The sequence below is a fragment of the Apteryx rowi genome, unplaced genomic scaffold, assembly GCF_003343035.1.
Source record: "Apteryx rowi isolate R43461 unplaced genomic scaffold, aptRow1 scaffold_139, whole genome shotgun sequence".
NCBI classification, from domain to species: Eukaryota; Metazoa; Chordata; class Aves; order Apterygiformes; family Apterygidae; genus Apteryx; species Apteryx rowi.
In genome coordinates this window covers 560994-586693 of record NW_020447630.1, presented here as the reverse complement: position 1 = coordinate 586693, position 25700 = coordinate 560994, and the positions used below count along the sequence as shown (strand labels likewise).

The following is a 25700-nucleotide window of genomic DNA, read 5'->3' as shown; positions in this document are numbered from 1 at the left end:
GTGAAGGAATACAAATGTCAGATCCTCATATCTTTCAATCACTCTTGAATTGTATTCTGTCTGAGGAAGAACAGAGAGCGTTTGTTGGGGAAATGGTAGGATGAACTTTGTATCTGGAAACCAGGGGAATCTCTGAAGATGGAGTACTTAGATCACAACAGGTACGGATGTAAGAGGGACAGAGAGGCTGCCTGACAATCTACTATGAATTTTTACATCTTTTTCTTCTCCACCTAATAGCAAGAGGCACTTTCTGAGAAATACCAGACTGGGAGGACCCACAGTCCCTCCTTTTGTACTGAAGGAGAACTGAGCACAGGCACAACCCTGTCAGATACTTGTCTAACTTGCTCTTTTAAACCTCCAGTGAAGAAGAATACACTAGCTTTGCATTAAAACAAAAACAAAAACACTTTCCTGGATATCTAACCAGACTTCACATCAATGTAAGTCAGTTACTTTTATTGTCCCTTGTCACTGTGTCAATGAGTGTGGCTGATCGCAGTCCCCTTACATCCTAAGAGAGCGTTCCCATGTGCAGTGCTGTACATTCAGTTTTCATTTGTCAACACTAACCACCCCCTTCTTTCACGCCTGCCTCAAAGATCATGTTGCGAGTCCTCACCCTTTATTGTTCTTCTCTAGACACTGCAACTTGTCGATATACTTTAACTGCAGTACACCAAACTGGGCAAAATATACCACTGAGACCTCGCCAGTCCAAGTTATCATTACTTCTGTTAACACATCCTGGAAAGTTGAAACAAGAAAGATACTGACTGGATATAAGGCAAAACTTTTTCATGCTGAAGATAGTCAAGCATTGGGACAGGTTGTCCAGAGAGGCTGTGCAGTCTCCATTCTTGAAGACCAGGCTGGATAAAGCCCTGAGGAGCCTGGGTCTGACCTCACAGTCTGACCTTGCTTTGAGCAGGAAGTTGGACTAGAGACCTCCTGAGGTCCAACCTGAATTATCCTATGATCCTATGAAACAACTGCTTCCCTGCCAGTGATATACTGTTGCTGACCCGTATTCAGTTTATGATGTACTGTAATACTCAGATCCTTTCCTAAGGATTGCTACCCACCCTATTAGTCGCTATGTAAAGGGTGTACATTTGATTTCTCCTTTCCAAATACAGTGCTTGTACTGTTTTTTTCTAAAATCAGTACAGTGAAATTTAGTGCAGCTTCTTCAATTTGTTGAGATCTCTTTGAATTCCAATCTTTGTATTCATACACACTGTATTTCCTCCCAGATGGATGTCACCCACAAATAAAATAAGCACAGTCTCTATTGCATCATCTGAGTTAGCAATGAAAATATCAAAGAGAAGAGGAGGTAAGGCAGCTCTCTTGGGAATGCTATTTGGAGTTTCTTCCCAGCTAGATAGCAGACTGTGGATAACCACTCTCCGAGTGGAGTTTTTCTACCAGTTATGCATACACCATGTTCAGATTTCATCCAGAACATGTTTACACACTTGTTTATATAATTATCAGATGAGACCAGTTTTGTGAGTCCTGTCAAAGTGAAAAAACATCACTTCAGATGTTTCCTCTTTATCTGCTAGACTGCTATCCTGTCAAAAAAGAATTGGCTTGTCTAGTACCTGACAAATCCCCACTGGGCTATTCTTGATCACTTGCTGTCTAGTAACCGATTGTATAAGAATTTATTCCAGTAATTGCCTGGGTAACAAAGCTAGGCTGATAGGTCTACGGCCCTCCACCTCCTTATTTTTCTTCCTGTTAAAAACCGGTGCTCTATTTGGAACTCACCACATTCTCCATCCTCGAAGATAAATATTGACAGGTCAGAGGCTGCTTCAACCATTTTCTAAAGTAGAAGGGAATGATTTTCAGCAGTCTAACTAACTTGAACACAATCAATTTCCTTAAATATTATTCAGTCCATCCTTTAATTACTCTGTTCCAATTCCTCATGTTAAAATTAACCATGATAATTTATCACAATTATCTGTTTCACGAAAACTGAAGAAAGTAGGCACTGAATACTTTGGTCTGTTCTGCATCTTTTGCCATAATTAGTCCCATAGCCTAACACTACCTTTTAGACTAGACCATCCAGAGGGTAATTCATGCCTGCCATCCTGATAGTAACCTAAAAGGTCAAGGTCAGTGGGAAGGATCACTCTCAGAAGGTGTCCCAGAGTCATTTGCAGTTGTGTTTGCAATACTTGTCTTGTAACAAATACTCCTCCTCCTCACCTGTTTTTTCCTCTTACCCTTGTTCCCAAAGAGCTCCTCTCCGCCATTTCCTAAGTTTGCCTTTTCTCAGGTCCACTGACCACTCTATTGCTACTATATCTTCCCCTTCTAAGAATCACTCACCAGTTTGTAAGACCTTTCTCCCAAATTGCAGAGCAACTGCTTTCCATGTTACTTGTGACACCTTTACAAGCCATTTGCTAAGTCAGCTGAGCAGGTATAGCACAACAACAGAGGAATACTTCAGCCTGAGATCCTCTACAGAGTTTCCCGAGAAGCAGGAATACCTTCACAGAGAAGGTCTGTGGGGTCAATGATCCAGTCTCAAAGGCTACAACCTGAATTCCAATCTCAAATTGATCTTCATGTTCTATTCTCTTCAAATTACACATCCTTGACATTTCCAAATATCAGTTTTAGATTTTTACCTGCCAAAATCAAACATTCAACAGGATGGGCAAATGTAAATAAAAAATAAAATGAAATTGCTGAGTAAGTGACTCTGAACATGCCTTACTTTAAAACGCTATAATATCTATAACTTTAATTCAGGACTTTGCTTTTTAAGGACAAGCTCTTAATGAGGCTTTGAATAAAACCTTCTCACCTGGGAAAAGACTGGTCTCCTCACCTGCCAGGGAGGATTTTTCAGCTTTCTAAGAGCAGTGATCTACAAGCAGCTGCTCTGCTTTGGAGCATTTGTGATGAGGAATCCTAAAACTCAATTTATCTAGAAACAAGGGAATTAATTTTTTTTCCCTTAAAATAAGGCTCTTTCTGTAAAGGGGGCTACAGATGATCTATAGGGATATTTATTCTGTAGCCAATGTTCATGGAAGCCAAGTAGAATTAACTTCTTTCTTGATTCCTAGGAGCAGGTAGAGATTTACTATCTGTTTAACATTCTGCTTGTTCAGAGAGAATAATATTAAGTACTCATGTATATTCCTGCAGGACTAGGAGCCATATTTGGTTTAATTCTTTAAGTTATACTCATTGTACAAATAACAATTACATTATCCAGATAGAAAATTAATGATTCTGCAGCAAGATGTTATGTTAGCTGTGAAATGGGTTTTTTTGTATATTATCTATCTGACTTTGATTTGTACTATCTGTTACAAAATAGACAAATTACTTCAGTGAAAGATATTACTTTGATAAATTCCAGACAGGATCCAAAGCAAAAAAGAGATCCTGCTGTGTAGAGTTGGCTGACAAAAATCTGCACAGAACTTTTTGTAACTGATAAATGCATTTTTGTTGAAATAGAAATATTTAATGGTAGAAATTTGATGTTTTTGACAATTTTTGGACAGAAACTATAGGTTTTTTTCCCACATTAGTGCTAAAATATCTTGGCAAGGTAAAAATAGTGTGTTTTTTTCCTAGAGTTGATTAATTTGTTTTTAATCAGTTGATATTTACTGCATATTATTGTTAGGTTATGTGATCAAAGGCTCATTTCCATTCACACAAAAGAGCCTGGAGCAACAATGCCAGGCAGGGGAACCCCAAAAATGCGGGCAGAAAAAAGGAGCCCCTGCCCTGGCTCTTCCCAGGGCTGTCCTAGGAGAGCCACCAGCCCCCTGGGCCAGGGGTGACACCCATCACAGTGAGTCAACAGGAGAGGCTCTCGAGAGCACCTGACTGAGCCGTGCTACTGCCTACATGACTACCAGACTTATTAGGGATGAAGGGAAGAGCATTTGGAGTTCGTACATGACTTGTTCTGGGATGTTTAGGGGAGGAACCAAAGGTGAGGAAAGGGAAGGATCAAGGTGATTTGGAGAGGAACAAGTGTGGGAAAACAGGGGGATAGGGGATAAAAGTGGCCATTTGGCTGTAAACATGTTGCTGGTCAGTACGCTTGTCTGGCCATGCCCTGCACCTGATTTGCACAGTCTGTCCTGTCTTTGCATTAAGCACTGTTTTTTATCTATTTTCCTGGGTGAGGGCATCTCTAGTCTGTGTGCACATGTGTGCACGGAGGCCTAAGTGCCCACAACTGGAGCAAGGACCATGGATCACAGGGGCCTGTGTGCCTGTGGTGCCAGCAACCGGAGCGAGTGAGGGTGCCCATGTCAGCGTGCGGTCGCTAGCAAACGTCCAGCTGGACTAACTGGCGAGTAGGGTGAGTGGCCCGGGAGCTGGGGGTGTGCATCTTGGAGAGAGGCACCTGGAGGAGCTGGCTACCACACGGACCGGGGGGTCCAGGCCAACTACTGGAGAGACCATAAGGTCTGGGGGTCAACTGAGAGACCCGTGTGTGTGTGTGTGTGCGTGTGTGTGTGTGTGTGTCTCAGTGTGGTAGACAACTGGAGACCAGAAGATCCAAGGGCCAGTTACTGGGGGATCCAAGGCCTGTTGGGAGTTACTGGGAATTGGGAATACATGCTCAGCCTCGCTACTCGTTGGACCTGGGGCCATGGAGCTGTGGTGGCTTTGCCTCTGTTGGGCTACCAGATTCATCCTCTCTGTTATATTGTTTTGACATTGTATGAATAGTGTTTTCATCTCATTGCAACTAAACAATTTGTAATTTGTTTATAATAATAAAATCTTATATAATTTTCAAAATAATTTTTAACTGAGAGAGAATTTGTCTTCTCATTCCAATTCAGAAAAAAAGGATCTAAAGTATGGATTTTTTAGTGGAGAAAATAATTCCTAATCACTTATATCTCTCAAAGGCTCTGGCAATTCCAGAAAATGTAAACAAATCACTAGAAATTTTTTGTATATGTATTTTATATATATATATACATTTTTTTATATATATGTATTTCTATATGCTTACTAGGAAATCAAAAATAACTGCCATAAACTGAACTGCACAAATAAGCCCATGGTACATTTATGAAGTACTCGCATCCTAGTATCTGATCATTCAAAAGTCCCAGGATAATCTGAGGAGAATATCCTTATTTTACCTCAACCAGTTATGCCACAACTGAAATGCTGTTGTCCTAATTTCACTACAATTATGACTCTACTCATTAGTTGCAACTACAATTTCCCCTCTTACAACACGCTTTGTGTACTATAATAAATGAAGAGCAGACTGTTCTGATATTGCATTTCTATTGAATGTAGACAGCTAAACAGTGGAATTTAGAATATCCTATTGCTACTGTGGGAGCCTGACAGAGCAGGCCATCGCAAACACAAACAGTGGTTTAGGACAAGAAGGGACTAACATCACATCCAGCTGGAATTGTAGGGCAAAATTTAGATAGGCAGAATTCAGCCATCCAAACTGAAAGCAGACTGGACCAGTAAGAAAAAACAGCTATTTTTTTCAGGGAAGATCTGGACACTTCTAAAAAATTTTTGGAAAGATTGACCAAAAAAAGTTCAACTTTTGTCTGCTTTTAGATTTAGATATTTTTTTCTAAGGACATTTTAGGTTTCTGAGATACTATCCAAATAAATTCTAAAATAAATGCAGGGGTAAAACACTAGCTAAAAATTTTAATTTACCATTCAATACTTCATCTGGAACTCATTTGAAAGTTATAGTGGGCAGTCTAAAGAAACAGATTCCAGGAAATAACCATCAGTTTCTTATCAAAAATAAAATATGTTACAAAACAGATCTCTACCACCTATTAAGCGACATACGCATACTGTGTTATATGCTTAAACTGGAAAGTTCGCTGTTGACCAAATTAATCCTCAAATTTAAAAAATTATATGTAAATATTAATACAAAATATTACTCTTGCTTAATTCCATGTCCAAACATGATAAGGCCAATATTATGTTAATTAATATTTATTTATAGAACATAATAGTAAAATTATCTTTAACAGTAGAAACTGAGATCTAAACTGCAGTGTTCAAATACTTACTTATGATTAAATTTGACATAAAGCCTGTCCATAGTTTTTGTTGATTTCAGTACTTCTTTGACCATTCTTGACTTTTGTTGGGCTTCCAAGAAATAGTCAGAAGTTTTAGGATATAGCAATGCCTGCAGTGTGACAATCCTAACTGAAAGGAAGACACATCATGTCCCTCCCTCCCCCTCCTCAAAGCTACTAGTATTTCAGGTTGCTGAGGTTCATATTTGTGAAGTACTTCTTACACTGAAGGAAAGAACGTTACAGGGTGGTGTACATAAACTGAGGGTTTGGAAAAGAGAGATTTGGGTCCCCATTCCAATATACAATTTGTGTGATGTGAAGTCAGATGTATAGGTGGGTATTCAAACCATCTCACTTTACACATCTAACTTAAGCACATGAAAAGAAGCTCAAACTTCCCATTGTCAATGGACCTTCCAGAAAATAGCCCCACTGAATTGCGTAAACACAGCCCAGTGCTCTTTTGGGGAAGAATCATCCAACCTAACACTATGTGTTTACTGTGTAGAGGTCTATACCCAAATGAGTTTCCCTATGCTCCTCTTAGAGTCAGTGGAGAACAGCTATTTCTGCTTTAGGATGAAATGCCCACTTCTCTCCACTGCTTGTAATGGAAGCCAAGCTTCCATTTAGGATAGAAGTGAATGCCTACAGACTTCCCCATGATATTTAAAATAATCATAATTCACTCACTGATCCATGATTTTCAGAAATCAGTCTGTCCAAACTGTACAAAGCAGGAAGAAGTAACGAAAATCCTTCAAGACTATTCCCTTCCTTGTTAAAAAAACAGTAATAATCACAACAGTATGTTCCCATATGACTGTCACTCTTCTTTAATTGTACTTTTCTTTCAGGAAAGGATCTTTCACACTACATCTTTTTGGCAGGCTCTTAGGGCATAAACAGTGGAGAAGGATGTATGTGAACAGAACAACATGAGGGGAAGACAGACAGGCAGAAAGTTCTGGTCAGGGCAGGAGAATTTTGCCCTTGCAAGTAGCATCATCTGCGAGAAGGAACTATACATGGATTTTTTATACCCGGTATCTGGAAGCTACAGAAAATAAACTGGAGAACAACATTCTTCATATTACTGTAAAGTATTCTGAAGAAAAGTTAATAAAAATATTTTCCTCACTAAAGTCATTAAAGTCAGCCTGGCACCACCTCGATTATGAAGGTCTAGGAGACGGGTCATCATCTTCAAACAAACAGCTGTTCATAGAAACAGATATCTTGGTGCCTTTTAGAGTACCTAGTACATCTCAAAATATCTGAACATAAGGCTTAGCAAATAGTGTCAAAATATCTAAAACAAACAGTTTTTGTATGCTGGAGTTTTTTGTTGTATTCCTATGTTTTTAATTTAAGGAAACATTTGATCTGTCCATCCAAAGGGGGTTGAGGCAGACTAAGAGGCTAGTAAATCCTGGTACACATAAAACCCTACTTTGGAAGGACTCACTGTACTGGGGTTCATAGGATATCTGTTTTAAGGTGGGATCTTTTTGGTTCTTACCTGGCCTTTTAAATCTGAGCCTGAACCTGTGCTACAATCTATATTCCCAGGTCCTTCCTCCTCTCTTGTCAGATGAATTTCCCCAGACACATTTTACTGGTCCCTCTCTCTTCTATGTCAGAAGCATCAAATCTATGCAGGTTTCTTCATTGTTATGCTGGCAGTTACTTTCCTCTCTCGTGCTTGCTTCTGCTCAGACCATTGCTCTCCTCTTACTTCTACCCCTAAAGCACTCTAGCTGGCAGAGAAGGAAGGATCCTGCTGTCTGTCCAATGTAAATCTGACCAGTTTCAATACTGCAACTGCTAATCAACATTTTGGAAACACAACAACAGCCCATTAAGGCCCTCTACACCAAAACCAAAATAAATACACAGCGAATTGTGAACACCCTCCAGAATTATATAGATCATTTTACCCTATACATAAATAATAATGTAGGGAGGGAGAGAGAAATTAAAAACACCACAGAAAGAAAGACATTTTCTTTCCATCTTCATTGAAATATTTTTTCACCTTCAATTTCACATTTCAATTTCCTGCTGATTGTTCCTTACCAGTCCCCAATAGTGCTGTGGGCACTGACCTGTTCAGGAAACATTTCATATTTCTCATTTGGCAGCCTTGTGGCTTCAGATTCTGTGGGGTATTCATCAGGCAGAAAGTGCTGCTCTCTGTAGATGTTCATACCACTAGCATTACCTGTGTACTTGGGCATGTGCTACACAGCACCTTACTCTGGGACTGCCTTTCATTACTCAAGAGGTAACAGCCAGCTTGTTTGCCAGTTGTCACTGAGACAATCTGTTTTTGCACTAGTCTAAAAAGCAATCACCCTCCACCCCAGTCTATTGACTGGGGACAGAACCAAACTCTAGGAAGATATCTCGTCTGTGTAAATGCCCACTTCCCTTAGATGAACTACCTTTGCTTATTACCTACCAGAACAAGTGGTCTTTCAGAACAAGGTAGCTTCAACTCATTCTCCTTTTCTTCCTCCATCCCCCAGCTCAAAGCAAGCACGTCATACCCTGCAAAAGAATTCATGAAGCTGAGAGCATTCAGTTCCCTTAATGGCCAGTGTCACTCATCACATCCCTCTGCTTGCCCATCATCTAGGAATCATTAATGTACTTTTCTCCATGCACCATCACTCACACTGAAAGGTCCTTAATAGAGAAGAGACCGTCTCAGTGGTTGTTAATGCAAAATGATGGGAGAGGCTACCGAACACAGGCAACACACTGTAGCACTCTAACTCCCTGAATATCTTAATGTATGTTGAGGTGACTAGCATCCCATTTCAGGCTTCTCTAAGCCCAGCCTGGACGCACAGCCATCAAGATGCTTGGGCAGCAGAACAACAAATGCCACATGGGAAGACTCGCAGAGCAGACACAGTCAAAAGTCCTGTTCTAGAGCCTCAGTACCAGGGACACAGAGGCTGCACAGGTCAGTGTCTGCTACTTAACTGCTCTGCAGCCAGGCACCTGCTGGAATCTCTCTCTTGTTTTTAATAAATACATTTATTTACTTACTAACTATATATTTAGACTCCTCAGTAAAGGCCAATCATTTTTAGAAAGACTTCTGGCATAGCAACATGATATTTTCCTTTAAAATCTTTCTTTTAGTTTAACCTAAAATGAAAAGGAGCTCTTATCCTGTGATGACAGCTGTCTGAATTCTGTGTTCATCGCACTATGCATCTGCATACTGTAAAGCGTGACAAATTATTTTCCATCACCAGTGGAATATGAAGGGTTTTGTTTTATTAAACAATCTATTCTTCATTCCACAAGCCATGGCTTATTAGCAGAAGCAAGGGCAGCAGATATGACTGTCAGCGCTGAAAGCATTAGTTGAAATTGGATTGACCCTGGGTTTAGTTTTAACCAATTTTAACAAAGATAAATAATTTTAGCTTGCCTTGGGGGAAAAAAAATAGAAGGATGACACTGACTGGCATGTTCTGTTGAAGCCATTTCTCCCTTTCCTGAAAGAAAACAAAAGAAGGTGTTAATAAAAGTCCCTTATCTGTTCCAAATAACATAATGTTCTGCAGGAGAGATGTGAGAGAAGAGAATGGAGGCAAAAGTGTTCTGGGACAGGTCAGACTGAGATTCACAGAATAAGAAGAATGAGAAACAGAAAGAAAACACAGTGTGAGAGTATGAGGTTCAAAGTTAGAGGTAGGTACAAGTTGAGATCCCAAATGAGCATCTACCACTAATGATTCATGGTAAAAAGTTAGGTTGGGAGTTACATACTTTTATCTGTTTTAGAAGAAGCAAAAAGTTGACAGTGTTTTTAATGATAGACCCTTAAGGTACAGAAGAACTTTCTTTTTTTTCAAGGTATTGGAAAAAAAAAAGTTTAGGGCTCATACAAATACCTATCAGTCCCCTGCAAAGCCCAAATCCAGATCTATGTGACTTAATATCTGAAACACAGCCCACTTGAAGAGGAAAGCTAACGAAGCAGAACATCTTGTCCTACCTTTGCAACCAGCTGCTTCATCCTGAGTCTGGGTTCCATCAGGAAAGAAAAAGATTCAATCATGTCACAGCATTAAAAAGTCTAGTGGGTAATGTAAGGAATGGTCTTTGAGTCAGAGGTAGGGTGAAGAAATTAGTTTGAAAGAATAAGATAACTGTAAAAGAAAAGACTATCACACATCAGATTACTGGCAGGAAAATTACTCTTTAGCAGAAACCAAAGTGTACATTTAGACAGCACTCAGTTAAGGCAATATAAATAAAAAAGGCATAATGCAACACTTGACAGGAAGAATATAGACAACTCTAGATTTCAATAGCAAAATCTTCCAATTTGCCAAGTGTAACACTTCCAATTGTATTATGCAAATTATCCCCACACATTTAAAATTAACTGGCTTTTTCACCAATTTTCAATAGGTTTGCCTACATTGTAATTTATATGTGATAAAACAGTGTAGTGACTTAAAGCTTGCCAGAGACTTTATCTAAAAATGTGGTTACCTACATTATGTTATCTATGTTTGTGTCTGTTCAAATGAGATAACACTGATGTTTCTTAAGAAAAACTTTTTACTGAGATACAAGACAGGCTTTTGTTTTTCATTGACATGTTCAGGCAGCAGTTTGAAAATATGGAGAAAATACATATTATGACTGTATTTATGGCAAGAAATAAGATGTAGTTCCTTTATTAACACCCTAAATCAGGTAACATTGTTACCCTAACAGGTAACATTGCACACTTTCTAATTTACCTTCAACCAAGACTACTACAAAGTACATAAAGTTGTAATCTTGCCTCCCCTGCAGTTTGCAAGTGGCAAACATACCTGTGAAGTAGTTTTGACATTTGGCTTGATTAATACACTAAAGTTTTAGCTTAAAATGAACCTGTTGTTGCTGTAATTGAAAGCTACTAACAGAAGAAATGTGCCCTGTAATCTGGATGTTGGATAGTCTGGCAGTGCAATGTATTGACTACAGAACTGTGTTAGGCTGTGAGATGACCAGCGCATAATAGGAAGCAATGCAAGAATAATAAGTAGTGTGGGAAAGTATACTTTCCCAGCATACTGGGAAAATCCTGGGAGAGCTGTGTGAGGTTACATTAACTGTTTTTTTTTTTCCCCTCTCTTTCAGAAAAATCAGCTTTTGATCAAGGCTTTAAAGAAAGTGTAAAAGTTAGTTTAGCTTGCATTCCAGGTTACTAGCCCAAAGGGTTTCAGTTAACCATCTGAGGCACCTCAGTGTGCCTCAGTGTGCTTCAGTGGCAAATAAGTTATGTCCTCAACTTTTGTGCTGTTACAGCTGTCCTATGGATGTGCCACATCTGGTTTAAAGTTACTTGGGGTACATTGGAAAAATACATGCATGGGTGGTTTGGAAATATTGCTGATGCAAGGAAATACCTTAGCCAAAGCACGAGAAGTTTGTTTACCATCGATTTGAATGATAACAAACTTGAAAAGTAAAGCAGCCCTCTCCTGTGTCTGATTACGAGGCATTTCCAGGAGATGGTGCTGTTTTCAAGCCTTTGCAGCTTCCCAAGGAAAAGGCTCAGAGGACTGCCTGCCTTTCTCAGGTAACTTCCAGGTCTGAATCATTTATAATTAAAATAGTCACCAATTTGATTGGTTTTCTGAGTGGCAAGACTGCAAGCTGAAGTGCCTGCACCCCGATCTCCTCTGAAGAGATGCTGAGAGGAGCCTGGGGATGCCCTGTGCCTGTACAAGTGCCTGTTTGGGGGAAGGAAATTTCACCCACCCAGATGAACTGAATCACTTCTGAGCCTTCATCAGAAAAGGGAGAGTTAAGGGAATAAGCCTCAGGTTTTTGTTCTTTGTTTTTCTTCCCCAGAATCAAACCCTTGTGCTTTATCCTTAAACAAGAACTTTAAGCCTAGATCCACAATGGCACTTGGACACTCAGTGTCACAGCACCCAACCTATAAGCCCTCACCTCTGTAGAGAAATCCTCAGTTCCCAGTTCAGCTCTCAATTAAATGCCTGTGGGAATTAAAGTCTTCTGAATGGAAAGCACAACAGGCAGCCTGCTGTGCAGGGAGACACTGAAAATAACCTGAACGGTGATGCCATATGAAAGAGTGTGTCTCAAAACCTTGTCCATACTGAGCCTTCAGTGCCTCCACTGTGCTACTGGTTACTCCTGTGCTTCAAACACAGCTCCTGGAGAATGTGATGCACTTCCTTTTGGTACCAAATAGCTACAGCTTAGACCCAGGCTGCAGAAGACTTGAATCCTGTTCTTACTTTTGCCTGAGAACACTAAAACACACAGCTCTCTAAAAAGCACCCTAGACACCTGGCTACAGGCTATTTGTCAGGATAGAAGTTGATTTTCTGTTCCATTTTAACTCAAGCAAGAGTTGTGAAAAAGACTATCTCTAAAACTAATGGCAGGGAAGTCAGCTGGAAAGGGGATACTCAGTTATTAAAAATGTGCAAGCGGGCTTTGGAGCATGGATGTCCATTCCCAGGTAAGAACCAAACCACTCGGCTATAGTCATGCTTCTGCTCTCAGCCTATGTCAGTGTCCATTATATTTATTTTTTTGCAGTGGAATGGCTTCATGTGGGGAGCTAAGGAATTTTCGCCAACTTGTACTTCAAGCCAAAGAGCCTGTAGCATGGTGATTAGAGCAAAGCTGCCAGTTAAACATGGGAACTGAGACCAAACCTCCCACATCAAGCCTTGAAGAAGATAAAGGTGTTGCTTCACCTCTTGCTCCAGCAGGAAAAACCTGCATTTTATGTTGAAGTCAAAGCAGCAGGTGTCTCTGGGCATGCACAAGAAATGCTCCTTGAAAAGGCCGGGTGAGGAAACAGCAAATCTGTGAATCCTGACAGGCTTAGGCTTGAGGTGCATGCTGATCTGTGCAGCAGCAAGAACTAAGTGCTTCAGGATATGCCTGGAAGAAGACCTTCAGGTATCAGAGGAACTTTAATATCAAAATCTCCAGTGCTGACAGGCTCAGACAGCAAAGTGGCCAGCTAGACTTTGAATGTTCCTGCCTAAGTCTTTTGATCTCCCTTAGACTTGTTTTTCCCTGCTGTAAAGAGGAAAGTACTGTTTATCTTAGGCTTGTTGCAAGACATGCTCGATTAACATATCAATCCTACCAAAGTCATTGGACTCCTCAGGTAAGCAGGATTTGATTCAACTTCTGGATTTGGTGGGGAACAGAGCACCAAAGCTTTCTTCTGCCAGCAGTTCTCTGGCTCTGAAGGATGGACTGTATATAGCTTCACCTAAAGATGAATAGCAACGAGCATTAGTTTTGTTTAAAGAAAACTATAGTTTTAACTCCACAAATACTGAACACCAACAATTTTTTTACAAAAAATCTGAGAAGCTTTCTTTGCAATTACTTTAAAACAGGTAAAAAACTCATTTTTGGCCAAGGAGATTCACCAGGCCTGTACGTTAGAACAAGCTCTTGCAATATGCACATGTAGTTTATGGGCATTTAGTGCCTCATGACTGAGCATTTTTGCAGCAGATCAAACAAACAGATGGTCTGCTGTTCACATAGTGACTCGTTTGCTATATTCGTCATATTTTTGCTGCTGTTTGTTTTGCATATATAATGGGGATTCTTGACTTCTCATAAATAAAAAATGCAGATCAAGTTAAATACTTTAATCCCTCTGATAATAGCACTTGTTAGAAAGAATATTACCAAAGACTTAGTCCATGTTTACCTGCGGATATTCAGGAAAGCTTAAGCTACAAAAAACTACGGCATCCTATTCCTGAATGAAAGTTTTCACTGAAGAGGCTTTAATTTATGTGCATTGTAGTTTGTCTCCTTCCATTTTTTAATAGACAAGCCCTTCTCTACTTGCTTTGCCACTAGTTTAGAAAGGCCTCTTTATACTGGAAGAATGTTTAAGCACAGGCTTAAGTTTTAGCATGTACTTGAGACCTGTTGCTGTTGTGGTTAAACACTTTTCTGGATGATTTCAGCTAAAGAAGCAGGGTCTTTAGCTAGTTTACATTTACACATTTTATGTACCAAGAAAGGTTTCACTTGAAAGAAACTCTCTTGCCTGCAACAAGAAGCTATAAACAGTGAATTAGTGAATCAATGTGATTTTAGACCAGGAAGCTGCTCTGAATTACATTTTTCAGCTTTTGAAAATTGCATTAAGCTCTGTAGATGAGCCACTGGGGAAACAAGAGTAGATCATAAAAATCCATTATGAATATATTAGTTGCATCAGGTTTTAGTATCGTAAAAAAAATAGTTTCACTGCTTGGTTGAAGACTTACTGAAAAAAAAGAATACAGAAGCATCTGTTATTCTGTTCTATTGCTCTTTACACCATGTGTGAATATGCAAACAAAATAAGAGATTGTTTTGTGTGATTTGTTCAATATGCTCAAATTCATCTGTGTAGTAGCTCCATTGACTTAAAAATAAAGACTGTATTTGGCTTTGTATCAACAACAGAGCAGTGGATATATGAGCAAAGCTTTCTTTTTTTTTTCTGTGCTATTATGGGAAAATTAAAGAACAAATGAGTTTTTCGTTTATTATTGATGTGGCTAGCAGATGAAAAACATTATAGGCATCCTGAATAAAGTTCATTTTTGGTACTAAGGAATAATAAAAAACAATTAACTAGTATCTGTATCAAAGAACCAACTGCAAAAAGGAGAACTGTAGGAAAGAAGCATTCACAGCAGACATCTGTTAAATATTACATGTCACACTCATGTGCAAGCACTACAGCTCCAGTATTGCAATGCAAAACACTAATGGGAACAACTGCACCTGCACTAACCTGTAAGGACCCTCCGCACCTAGCCAGTGCAAAGGTACTGGAAAGACGTGGTGCCTGCCCAAATTATGACCCTCACCTCTCCCCTCTTGACTGGGCATTTTATAGCTATTGGTGTAACATGTAGAGTAGTAATAAACAGGACTTCCACTGATGTCAGGGGTCTAGAGGCACCTCGCCTTTGCTGCTAGACACTTTCCTTCAGCCTAGAACCCCTTTGCAAAAATGGCCCTATTTTCAAAGAAGCTTCATGGAGTTTCAGGTGCAACTTTCATTGAACTCGAATATAATTTGAGTGCCTTTGAAGACTCCAGCTAAGACTTTGCCAGCAATAATGCTCTGAGGGGCTGCAGATTTACATACAAAAAATATTGTATGTGTATATGACATACCTATTTGTAAGCTACACAGAAAAGCTGGTTTTAAGAAGTCCAATTATACTCCTGTCACGACTACTCCTCTGCAACACTACTGTGATCTGAATACTTGTGCATCTGAATGAATCTAGGGCAAGCCCAGCCTCTTTGAAAAGATTCATTATTTTTAATGATTAGTCATTATTATGTCCTGACAGCATCCTGCTTTTTAGCTCCTTATGCCAGGGTTTGCACATAAAGACTCAAAGATGGACCCTGAAATACTGACTAGCTAAATGACAGCAAAATATCTTAGAAACATAGAAGAATTTAGGTTGAAAGGGATTTCTAAAGTCATGTAGTCCAGCCTCTGCTCAAAGCATGTCCAGCTGAATCAGACTACGCAAGGCCTTGTTAAGTTTTGATTATCTCCGAGGATGGAGACTCCACAACCTCTTTGGGCATCCAGTATTGGACCACCTTCATGGTAAAATTTATTTCATTATACCTAGTCAGAATTTCCCATGTCTAACTTGTGTCCATTGCCTCTTGTCCTGTCACTGTACACTTCCAAGAAAAGTCTGACTACATCTTCTCCATAGTGTCCCATTAGGTAGCTGAAGACAGCATAAAGGTGTCCCCTTAGCCTCCTCTTCCTAAGGCTGAACAAATCTAGATGTCTCAGCCCCTCCTCATATTTCCTGTGTATCAGTCCCAAGCAAATATGTGAAAATTGCAAAATTTTCTCCATTTTCCATCTGTATTCTGTTTGTCCCCTCTTCCGAGCTGCCGGGCAGATTCTTCACAAGCCTTCACTTACCCAAACACTTCCTTTCCACCTACCCACTCTCATTCCCCAAAGCACTTCAGCTAATCAAAGCAGTTAAAGAGAAAACCAGTCATACCGTCTTCCTCATGCTCCAAATTTTGGAAACAGGCTAACTCACCTCATGCACAGCCATCATGACAATGTGTGGACTCAGTGTGAGCCTAGCTCTGAGTCTGAGCTAACAAGTCCTTTCACCGCCTGGAAGGACATGTACTCCCAAGGGATTCAAAGTCTGGTCGGTCTTACTAGGCCCAGCGCAGTCCTCAGCAGTGCAGAGTCATCCACTGCCTCTGAATCACCGTAGCCCATAGTCCTGTACGCCAGCGCAATACTGTACTGCCTAACAGTGGATTGCAACATGATTCCAGAAGCTAAGACTTCATAAAAAAACGCCAAATATTGTCAGACTTGCATTGAAATGCTGAGTGTTGGCAATACTGACTGCACTTCCAGCTTCTCAGAGCAGAGCTTATGAGAAACCCCAATTGCTGGGTCCCAAGCTCTACTCCATCAGCTTAATAGAAAAAACTGCCCTAACAGAATATTCTTCCTGTTCAGCTGAAGTTCCAGCACAGCATATTTTAAGTCACGTAAGCAACTCCCCTGACTGGAGGAAGGACAGCAGAACATAATGGAAGCTCTCTGGAGGCCAGAACTCCTGCTACGCATTTGAGAACCCTTACAGCATGCTCACGAAGGGTAGAAATAAAAAAAATCTTTCAACAGTGGAGTATTTACCCTTGTAATTAGCTGAGGGAGATAAAATATGCTAAGACAGGAGAACTACCCCATACACCTCTCAGATTCACTCTATAGAGTCTTACAGAAAGACTTTGCCATTCTACACAAGAGCTTTGAAATGAGCTGTAACGTATGAACTACACTTTAACGGTCACTTCTGTTCTGCAGTGACTCTACGCATCTGCTGGCTTCACAAGTTATCCTCATCTTTGGCTTCTGCTGGAGTCAGCCAGGCTCTTACTCTCACTACAGTGGAAGGAGGACCAGTCCTATGGTTTGGGACCAGTAATGTGACATGCGGCTCACTCATAAAGCTCCTTTTAATCTCTTCTCATGAAATGATTGCAGTCTCCATGCCACATGTCAGGCAATGCAGCCATCTGTTCAGCTGTGTTTTGCACAAATGTTTTTAAACCAGCAGGTAATGGGATCTGGGTGTACAAGCTGTGTTTGACATCAGGATGCAGAGGAGCAGCAATTGCTCTGTGCCATTCCTGCCCTCTCAAACATTGTCTAGAGTATTTCACTTTATCAACAAATTAAGCAAATTCAGCACGGTGTCAAAACATCAGTAATTATTTCAATAAAAAATAAATTCATTTTCTCTAACTGTTTCCAGGTTTCATTGCTCTTCTCTTTCACCATGAGTTTTTGTTAAAAGGCACTACACAGATACAATTGCTGATTATTTCATAAGGCTTTTATCATGTAGCCAGTTTGAATGCTGGAAAATATTTTTATTCAAGATTTTTAAGTCTGTGTGTTTGGCATAAATCAAACTGCAACCCCTTTTATAATTTCTGATAGGATGACAGAAATCATAATGGATGTACTGAACTCTGAAAATGAACTAGCCACTAGGGGACAGCAAGTATCCTACTATTATGATGCATAATAAATAATATTCAGCTATAATGCAGCTAATAGATGTCAAAACCAAAAATATTGTAATATCTGCCTAGACTAAGACATCTTCCTGTTTTCACTGGGGAGCAGACCATCAAATTTAGCTAACCAGATGGTATAACTAAGAATTGCTTAAGATATTGCAACAAAAATGTAATAATGAATGTTAAAGATATTAAAAAAAATAACTTGCAATCCTGTGCTTAATTTTATTAGAGACAAAGTCCTTCCTTCCATGCCACACCAACAGATACAGACAAATGAGTCTGTTGTGTAAGTCCCCAGACTTGGGAGCCAGGCTTGGATTTGCTGAAAATAAATTAAAAATATCCAGTGAGACTGAAAATTTTGAATAGTTTTAAATACAATAGCCTGAATGATGTCTGTGGACAGAAAGGGCTTTTTGAAGAATGATTTCCAGAAAATGGATTCAATTAACTCTCCAGCTGCTGTTAGTGGAATACACAAGAAGTAATAATTTCTTGAAAAAATTTCTGACAAGTTCAACTGCTTCTTTGCTTAGAATTGAGACATAATTTTTCCCACCTGAGCAGAAAACCTAAAAAGATCACACATGTTGACAAATGCAGCTCAAAGCTATGTGCCACTAGTGTTATCTGAGGGTGGTGTTACGTTCCAAGCCTTCCTTCTCCAGCTAATGAGAACCTAGCGACCCTGGCTGCACCCACCTCTTCCTCTGGGAAGGAACTGGGCCAGGTCTGTTCAAGACTCTTTCCAAAGACAGGGTTTGACCAAGGTTTGCATTAATTGATGCAAAGTCTCACTGCCCTTTAACGGAGGTTTAAACAATGGGACCTTTGCTAATGTGTTCTGCAACTGCGTACTAAGATCAATGCCAAGACACTACCACAAACATAGTCTGAAACCATCAGACAATAAATAATCTACTGCTGCTCCCGTTATCAGATATTGGCTTGAAACCTAATAGCTTTTACAGTTTCCCATTAGATTTGCTAGCCATTTATCTAGTTCCCAGAAAAGAGGTACTGTGCAAAACAAAAGAACAGGAATGATCTGACCTCAACAGTTTCTCTTGTATCAAGGAAACTTAACTAATTGGTCTGTCTAGGGGTTCCTTATGAATGGCCATGTCGTGGAAACCCACAGGGAAGCACTGAAATACGTCAATAAGATACAGGGAATAAACACAAAGTACTATTGCCCACCAATGGATTCAAGAGTAAAATGCTATCGGTGCCCTCATGACATAAAACAACAACAGCAAAATGGCATACTCATGCCTGCTTTCTGGTCTGTGGGTCTTCAGTTTTTGGGTTTTCAAGTCCTCCACCACAAGCAATAAGTTAGGAACTCACTTTAAAAATTTTCACTTTTCACATAGTTGCTGCATCTGAGACATTGGAGGTGCTGAGGCAGGTGAGAAGGTCTCGAAGCATTAAAAGGACCTGTTGGTTTGCTGGGGGTGGGATCCCCAGGGCACATGCAGGCAGCTGGAGAAGGAAAGGAACAGAAATCTGTAGGAAACCACTCCTTGCTAATTCCACTGTCCACGGAATGACTTTCTATAAATATGCTATGTCAAAAGTTGTTAGGTAATCTTCTAAAGAGACTAATTAACTTTCCATGGTTCCCAGAGAGATTTGGATAGCCGCAGATATAAATGCATTAAATTCCCCTATACAAAAATAACATCTGGGTCATTTTTAAGCTATATTACTTCATTCCTACAAAGGCCACAGGACTTACCATTGCTTATGTCACACAGACACAGACTGATGGAAATGTATATTATTTCTTGTTTTCATACTTCCAGTATTTCTCCCAGTATTTCTGTAAAACTGCTACAATGTGCAGCAATATTAGCTGCTGTGAGAAGATTTGAAATGAGCTTTCTGAGACTCCAGGAGAGAAGCACAGGAAGCTGATTCCCTAACTCTGGGGATATTTGATAGCTCTATTTCACTGTCTTTGGAAGAGCCTGCAGGAATTCAGAAGAGCAGGCCTACAGCAAAGTACCACAGCAACAAGTTCTCGTTTTGTTCCCCACAGTCTAAACCTGGAAACATGGGCAGCAACTAGATATCCTGTAACATGTGGAGATGACACAAGGAAGGTACCAGAGACATCTGAAGGAAGTGAGGGAACTATATATGCACAGTGATATTTAAGGGGGAGAAGGGTGTATATAGTAGGGGAGGAATGGAGGCAGTGGGATTAAAGGGGGACTGGAGGCCTGAGGAGGTCCTGGGTGTGTTCCTCCATCAGAACTCAAGACTTGAGGCTATCCTAGACTATCCTGCAAAATTAAGACAATGATGACCATTTGGGGATGGTGCCAACATTCTTCATGTTTTTTCAGATATTTATGCTGAGTGCTTTTCCTCTAAGACAGGAAGAAAATCCCTCAGAGAGCCCAGAGGGATCTCTAGTGGTTGACCATTCTTTGGCATCTGAACATCACTGAATTTTGAACTGCTCAGAATTAATTTACCTTCAGCTTTAACATCACAATCTATATTTAAGCTGCTCTAAAGAGTTCTTAGCAACAAGTCTCATTTGGGCAATGAAGCATCATTCTTTTGTTATAGTGCTTAAGGCTTTACTATATATTCTGTGAGTCAACCATTAAGCCTTGGTCTTAATGAACGAATGAAAACAATGACCTTTATTGTGATAAAAACTCTGATCCTAAATATAATGATTGTATAAATAAAGTCCAGCCTATTTTGAGTGAAAGTGAAATCTGAATTTTCTTTCAGGTTAACATTGGGGTTACCTATTTCCCTTATCATCTGTTTCTTTATATGAAATACAGTACGAGTGATACTAGAAAAATACTTAAAGAATTAGAAGAATACTTAATATATTATGTAGACTATCTCAAGAGATATTTTAACATTTAAGAAAGTGTAAACGTCAGATACAATTTCTTTTAAGTTTTGATCTGACTCACACAAAAAGAAATAAGCAGGCAGTGGTTCTCTCCCATGCACTACGGAACAACCTATGAATTATAGTTAGTCAGGTCACAGTGGTTCATTCATTCCTAACTCTTTCTATACTTTCTTCTGCAGCTACCTCCAAAATTGGATTCCAAATTTCCTATCTTCTCATCCAATGGGTGCAAGCCATCCAAACTCCCAACAGGCTAGTTCTTTAAGGAAATTTGTCTTTATCTTTTATCTTTATAGCAGAACTTTGGTCAGAAGACCATACCAGAGGAAATTTTATGTAAGGCCCAAGATAAGAGAGACTAATTTTGGCCTCCCATTATACAAACTCTTTGCAAAAACTTTGAGCCTATTCACAGATTCAAAAATTACTATGGTATGATCTCTTGTACAATACAAGATACAGGATTTCACAAGTAGTTAGCAAAACAATAATTTTTCATTCAGTTATAGCATATTTTTTCTAAACATCTCCCATTTCGGTGTGAAGTCACAAACAGGGAGAAAAAAAAGTCTTCAGGAAGAGAAAAAGATTACAGTAAGTAGTTAATTGTTCTCACTGGTAAGAACAAGCAGGCAACCCTCTTTTCTCCCCACACACTTCACAGAATTTGTTTGACCTCCACTTTTAGCCCTTGTTATGTGTTGCCTGTTAAAGCCCCACCCTGACCTAATTATTAATCAAATTTGGTTATGCCAATGTATTTTCTACCACATGACTTGTATTACAGGGTTTTACTGCAGCTTTTTTACTTAACAACAGGTAGAATCCTCCTTATGAGAAGAGAATTCATTTACCTAGAAACCTCTGGAATGGGATCTTTAAGGACTTGTAACTCATCTTCTGCCTCTTTTTAGTTTCAAAATTAACTTTGTTATGTCCTCAAAACATGAAACATTACTCAAGAGAGGTTAGCCTGTCCCAGTGTCTAAATAATAATAATTCTTGTGAAACAGTGAAAATTGTTCATTTCTATGGATTAAAAAAGGAAGGACTCTGTTAAATAGCTTGAAGTAATTGAGCATTATCTCTATTTCAAATGGACCTAAACTCTTACAATGACTTACCTCATTGTGAAGCTTATTCTTATTCAGTTGAATTACACAGGTCATTGTGATCACAATGGGTTTATCCAGGCTCAGGAAGCACAGTTAGTTACTGCTTCAGTTCAAGAAGCAGTTCAAGAACCACTTCTGGACATACTTTTGATGAAGAGAAATTGAATGAACAAAAATAATTTAGAAAACAAACAGARAGGAAAATGTAGCTCCAAATTAAATATAATGTATGTGTATCTTTAAACTGGCAGCAGATGGTTTGGGTCAGGCAACTTTTGTCTTTAAAATTTCAGACACAATAATTGCGTTGGCTATTCTGACACAAGTTCCTCACCACTCCCAGCAGTTTATATGGTTATCTTACTTGCAATCCATCAGTCATCCAATATCACCAGGAAGTAGTGCTTACAGATGCACACCAAGCCCAGAACTTGTTTTCCTCTTTATAATGTTATAAATATAATGGCATTCTTAGCCCTATTTACAATGTGCTTTTATAGTCCATAGCACAGGCACACATAGAGAAGAGACGGGTGACTTTTTCTTTTCTGTCTCAGAAGAGACTGACTTCAGGGAATTCACATGTACCAGCAATCAGAGAAATATGCTCCTTTTCAGTCACATAACTTCTTGAATAATTAACAAGGAGAGTGGGTCATCACTGAGAGAATTCCTGAGATGCAATCTGTGATAATGCAGCTGCAAAGGACTCAAAGTATTCAGAAATTTCTGCTTGCAAAAGATCTATGCAACTTGTCCCTCTCAGTGGCACAGTTGCTGATTTTCTAACACAACTGTCAGGAAGCTCCTTCCCTTTTTCCTGGCCATTTACAGGAGTGCATTTAAAAGCTAGCTAAAAGATGTAGGGACAGTAGGTCTACTGACTTTCAGGAGACCTTATGTTCTGATCATAAATCCTCTAGATGCTCCTGAAAGTCTCCCAGTATGTAATATCTCCGTGTCTCGTATCGAACAAGTGCACTTAGTCCAGAATAGTGTTGACATCAGAAAAAAATCAGCACTGAGGCCTCAAACATATAGGACGTAGTTCCCATTGATACCCAGCTCCTTGTTTCTGACTCGTCTTTGAATACTGGCAGTCCACCATTTCCCAGCATTACAGAAAAGAGCACTGAAATACTGGTTTCTGAAAATATTTGCCCCCATTTCATTCTAATACGGCATCATCATTCTAATACAGGGTTGGACTAGATGATCTCCTGAGGTCCCTTCCAACCTGAACCATTCTGTGATTCTGTGATCACATCCATGGATGTGCCTCTCAAAAAGGGGCACGTCACCTCTGGTGATACAGGACATCAACCTGAGAGATTAATACATGAGGAGGGAGGGATGCAGAGGCCTTCCTCCCTCTTCAGGGAGACCACAGAAGAACATAAAACTGGAGGGGACTGTCAGGGCCATCAAACCAGTCCCGCACAAGCTCAGGCAAATTCATGACATACTTCATTCAGAAGGACTAATCCCACCAGACATTTACTATACCCATTCCCAGAAAGTCTCAAACACTTCATAACACTCTTCAGAGGTCATCCAAAAGGAACTGAAGCACAGGAGTGTCAAAGCCAGCAGAGTTTTATCTCACACTGGAGCCTAGATTTAATTCTAACTAACAAAGCTGCATAGAAAAGATTATTAGCAGCTTTGCACCTCTAGTCTCATAGCACTTCACTAGTGCACACAATGCCAGTATAATACTTCCACAAAGCAAGTAATGAGTTTATTTTGAAAATCAATGTATAGAGACACTGAGAGGCTAAGCCATTTACCCATGATGTATCACACAGTAATTCATTAGGACCCTTACTCCTAGTGAAGTCAGAGACTCTCAGTGACTTCAACAAGCTTTAGTTTAAGTCACAAAGAAGTTGGGAATAAATCCAGGAACACTGCCTTTTAGAGTGAACCACCAGATATACTTCTTAATGTTACTGTGATAATTCACATTAAGCCAGTAGTTGTCTTCTTTACTAAATACAAGTAGAGTTCACTGTTTGAACAGCCAGAGTAGTGAAGTGCCTTCCAGTGTCACTTTTGAGGAAATGAGCAGTAAAAAGGATATACCAAAATAGACTATGAAAAGGCACATGACTGCAGGCATACCACAGTAAATAGTTCTGAGGGATTTCCATAACTGTCTGGCTGATACTTAAGCTGAGATGTTTCTCTCCAAGGCACGAAAACATCCTCTCTGCAGTCAGCTGGCTTTACATTTTTTTCTGATTGTACAATCTCTCTCACTTGCATTCCCCCCTCCTTTTCCATAACCCTGCAGTGAACAGGCACATTCTCCCCTTCATATCCCTTTTCCAGGCCTCCTGGTATTCACCCTCTTCTATTAAAATCCCATCTAACTTCATTATTTTTTATATAAAGGGGAAAATCTATTCCCTCTCCATTGCACTAATTATTTCTTGACTATATCATTCAATAACGCAGTGCGATTGTACAAGAGCAAGATGGAAATTCAACTCGCACACTACATTTACAACCCCTTCTGGGTTACATGGCAGGGAATAGATACTAAATACAGAAACGAAATAGCTTCCATAGTTAATCTAGATTAAAATTAAAATTTTAATATTGAAATTAAATATCTAATGTGGCATTTAATCACTACTACTAATCACAAACTAATAGGATCATGTTTCAAAATATAAAACAGAAAGTAGGATGTTCAATATTCTCCACCCCAGACTTTTAGGACCTGTATCAAGTTTTGTTCAGGTGCATATAATTCCCTTCACAAACCTGATCAGACAAACCAGTTTTAAATCACCAGAAGGCCTGGCCACATCCCAGCTGAAGATCTACTGCTGGGTCTCTTTTGGCATTTACAACAGCTGGCACAAGATCCAACTGGCTGAAAATCAGCTAGGGATACACTGCAAAAGCAAAAATGCTGCCAGGCCAGCAGCAGGTTGCCACCTGGCCTGAGCTACTCCATGCCAATTTAAATCCAAATCTGCACCAGAACAGCTGTGTTCCACTGATGTGACTTACTCTTTGCTTGGGTGCTGGAGATTACTTGCTCTTCCACAGATGCCTGCTGCAAATAGTGAACTAAAAAACAGAAGACCTGTACCACCTCCTAAAGTGGTAGAAGCAGAGTGTACCTCAGCTAGGGAGCTGCCCTTTGCTTCACCTTCCCTGGATGCCACCGTATTTCCTCCCTCAAGTTGGACATTTCAGTTCGGTGCTTTGGGTGCACGCGCTCATCTCAACTGGATCCTGAAGCTCTCGGCTCTCTTTAGCCCTGACTGCTGTACAGATGGCGACTGGCACAAGTTGCACGCAGCACCAAGGGGGGTGGGCATGGCAGCAGGCTCTGATGAAGCCATCACTAGCAGGATTTGAGGGGCTGGAAGTAGTTATACACACAGCAGCACAGTTAGACACACATAAGATTTGATGGTACAGCAATCTAGCAACTTCACATTATTACCATGAACCATTCTTCGTGTGTCCTTCTGGACTTCTGCTCACTGCAGCTGAGACAACAGACAAGTTTCCTCTGACTTGACTACCAGCAAGTCGGATTCCTCAAGGTACCAAAAAGCTTCCAGATTATCTTGTCATAGTATTGCTAATGCCAAAGGCCTGCAAAGCTTTCTCTGAAATATATTCCTAAACCAAGATGCTTTAATAATTTATATAGTCAGCAAATCACAGTGTTGGCATAGAAATGCTTTTATATTAACTGCTGTAAATCTGGACCGGATACTTTCTGCCGGGCATAATGGAAGGCAAACAGCAATAACATGACAGGATAGCTGAAATATTGAGTACTTTTGGAAGGATGTTTGGAAAACTAAGTATTTCACAACTTATGCATCCCTTCTGCAGATGCTTAAGGACAATTTGATCTGGCTGAACACAAAGGTAAGCTACTCAGAAGGCCAAAAGCACCTATGCATTTACAATACA

The 25700-nt window shown here is 39.9% G+C and overlaps 1 protein-coding gene across 1 annotated transcript in view; it reads right to left on the bottom strand.

Annotated features, from left to right (window-relative positions):
* Positions 1-25700, bottom strand: part of FAM169A (family with sequence similarity 169 member A) — a 77843-nt gene that overhangs the window by 41260 nt on the left and 10883 nt on the right. Inside the window, exons 2-5 of the mRNA XM_026057398.1 lie at positions 13264-13392; positions 10123-10150; positions 9553-9619; positions 8566-8654 (exon numbers count right to left, since the gene is read on the bottom strand). Coding sequence (XP_025913183.1) covers positions 8566-8654; positions 9553-9619; positions 10123-10143 — 177 coding nt within the window. The 5' untranslated portion in view covers positions 10144-10150; positions 13264-13392. The remainder of the gene's footprint in view (positions 1-8565; positions 8655-9552; positions 9620-10122; positions 10151-13263; positions 13393-25700) is intronic.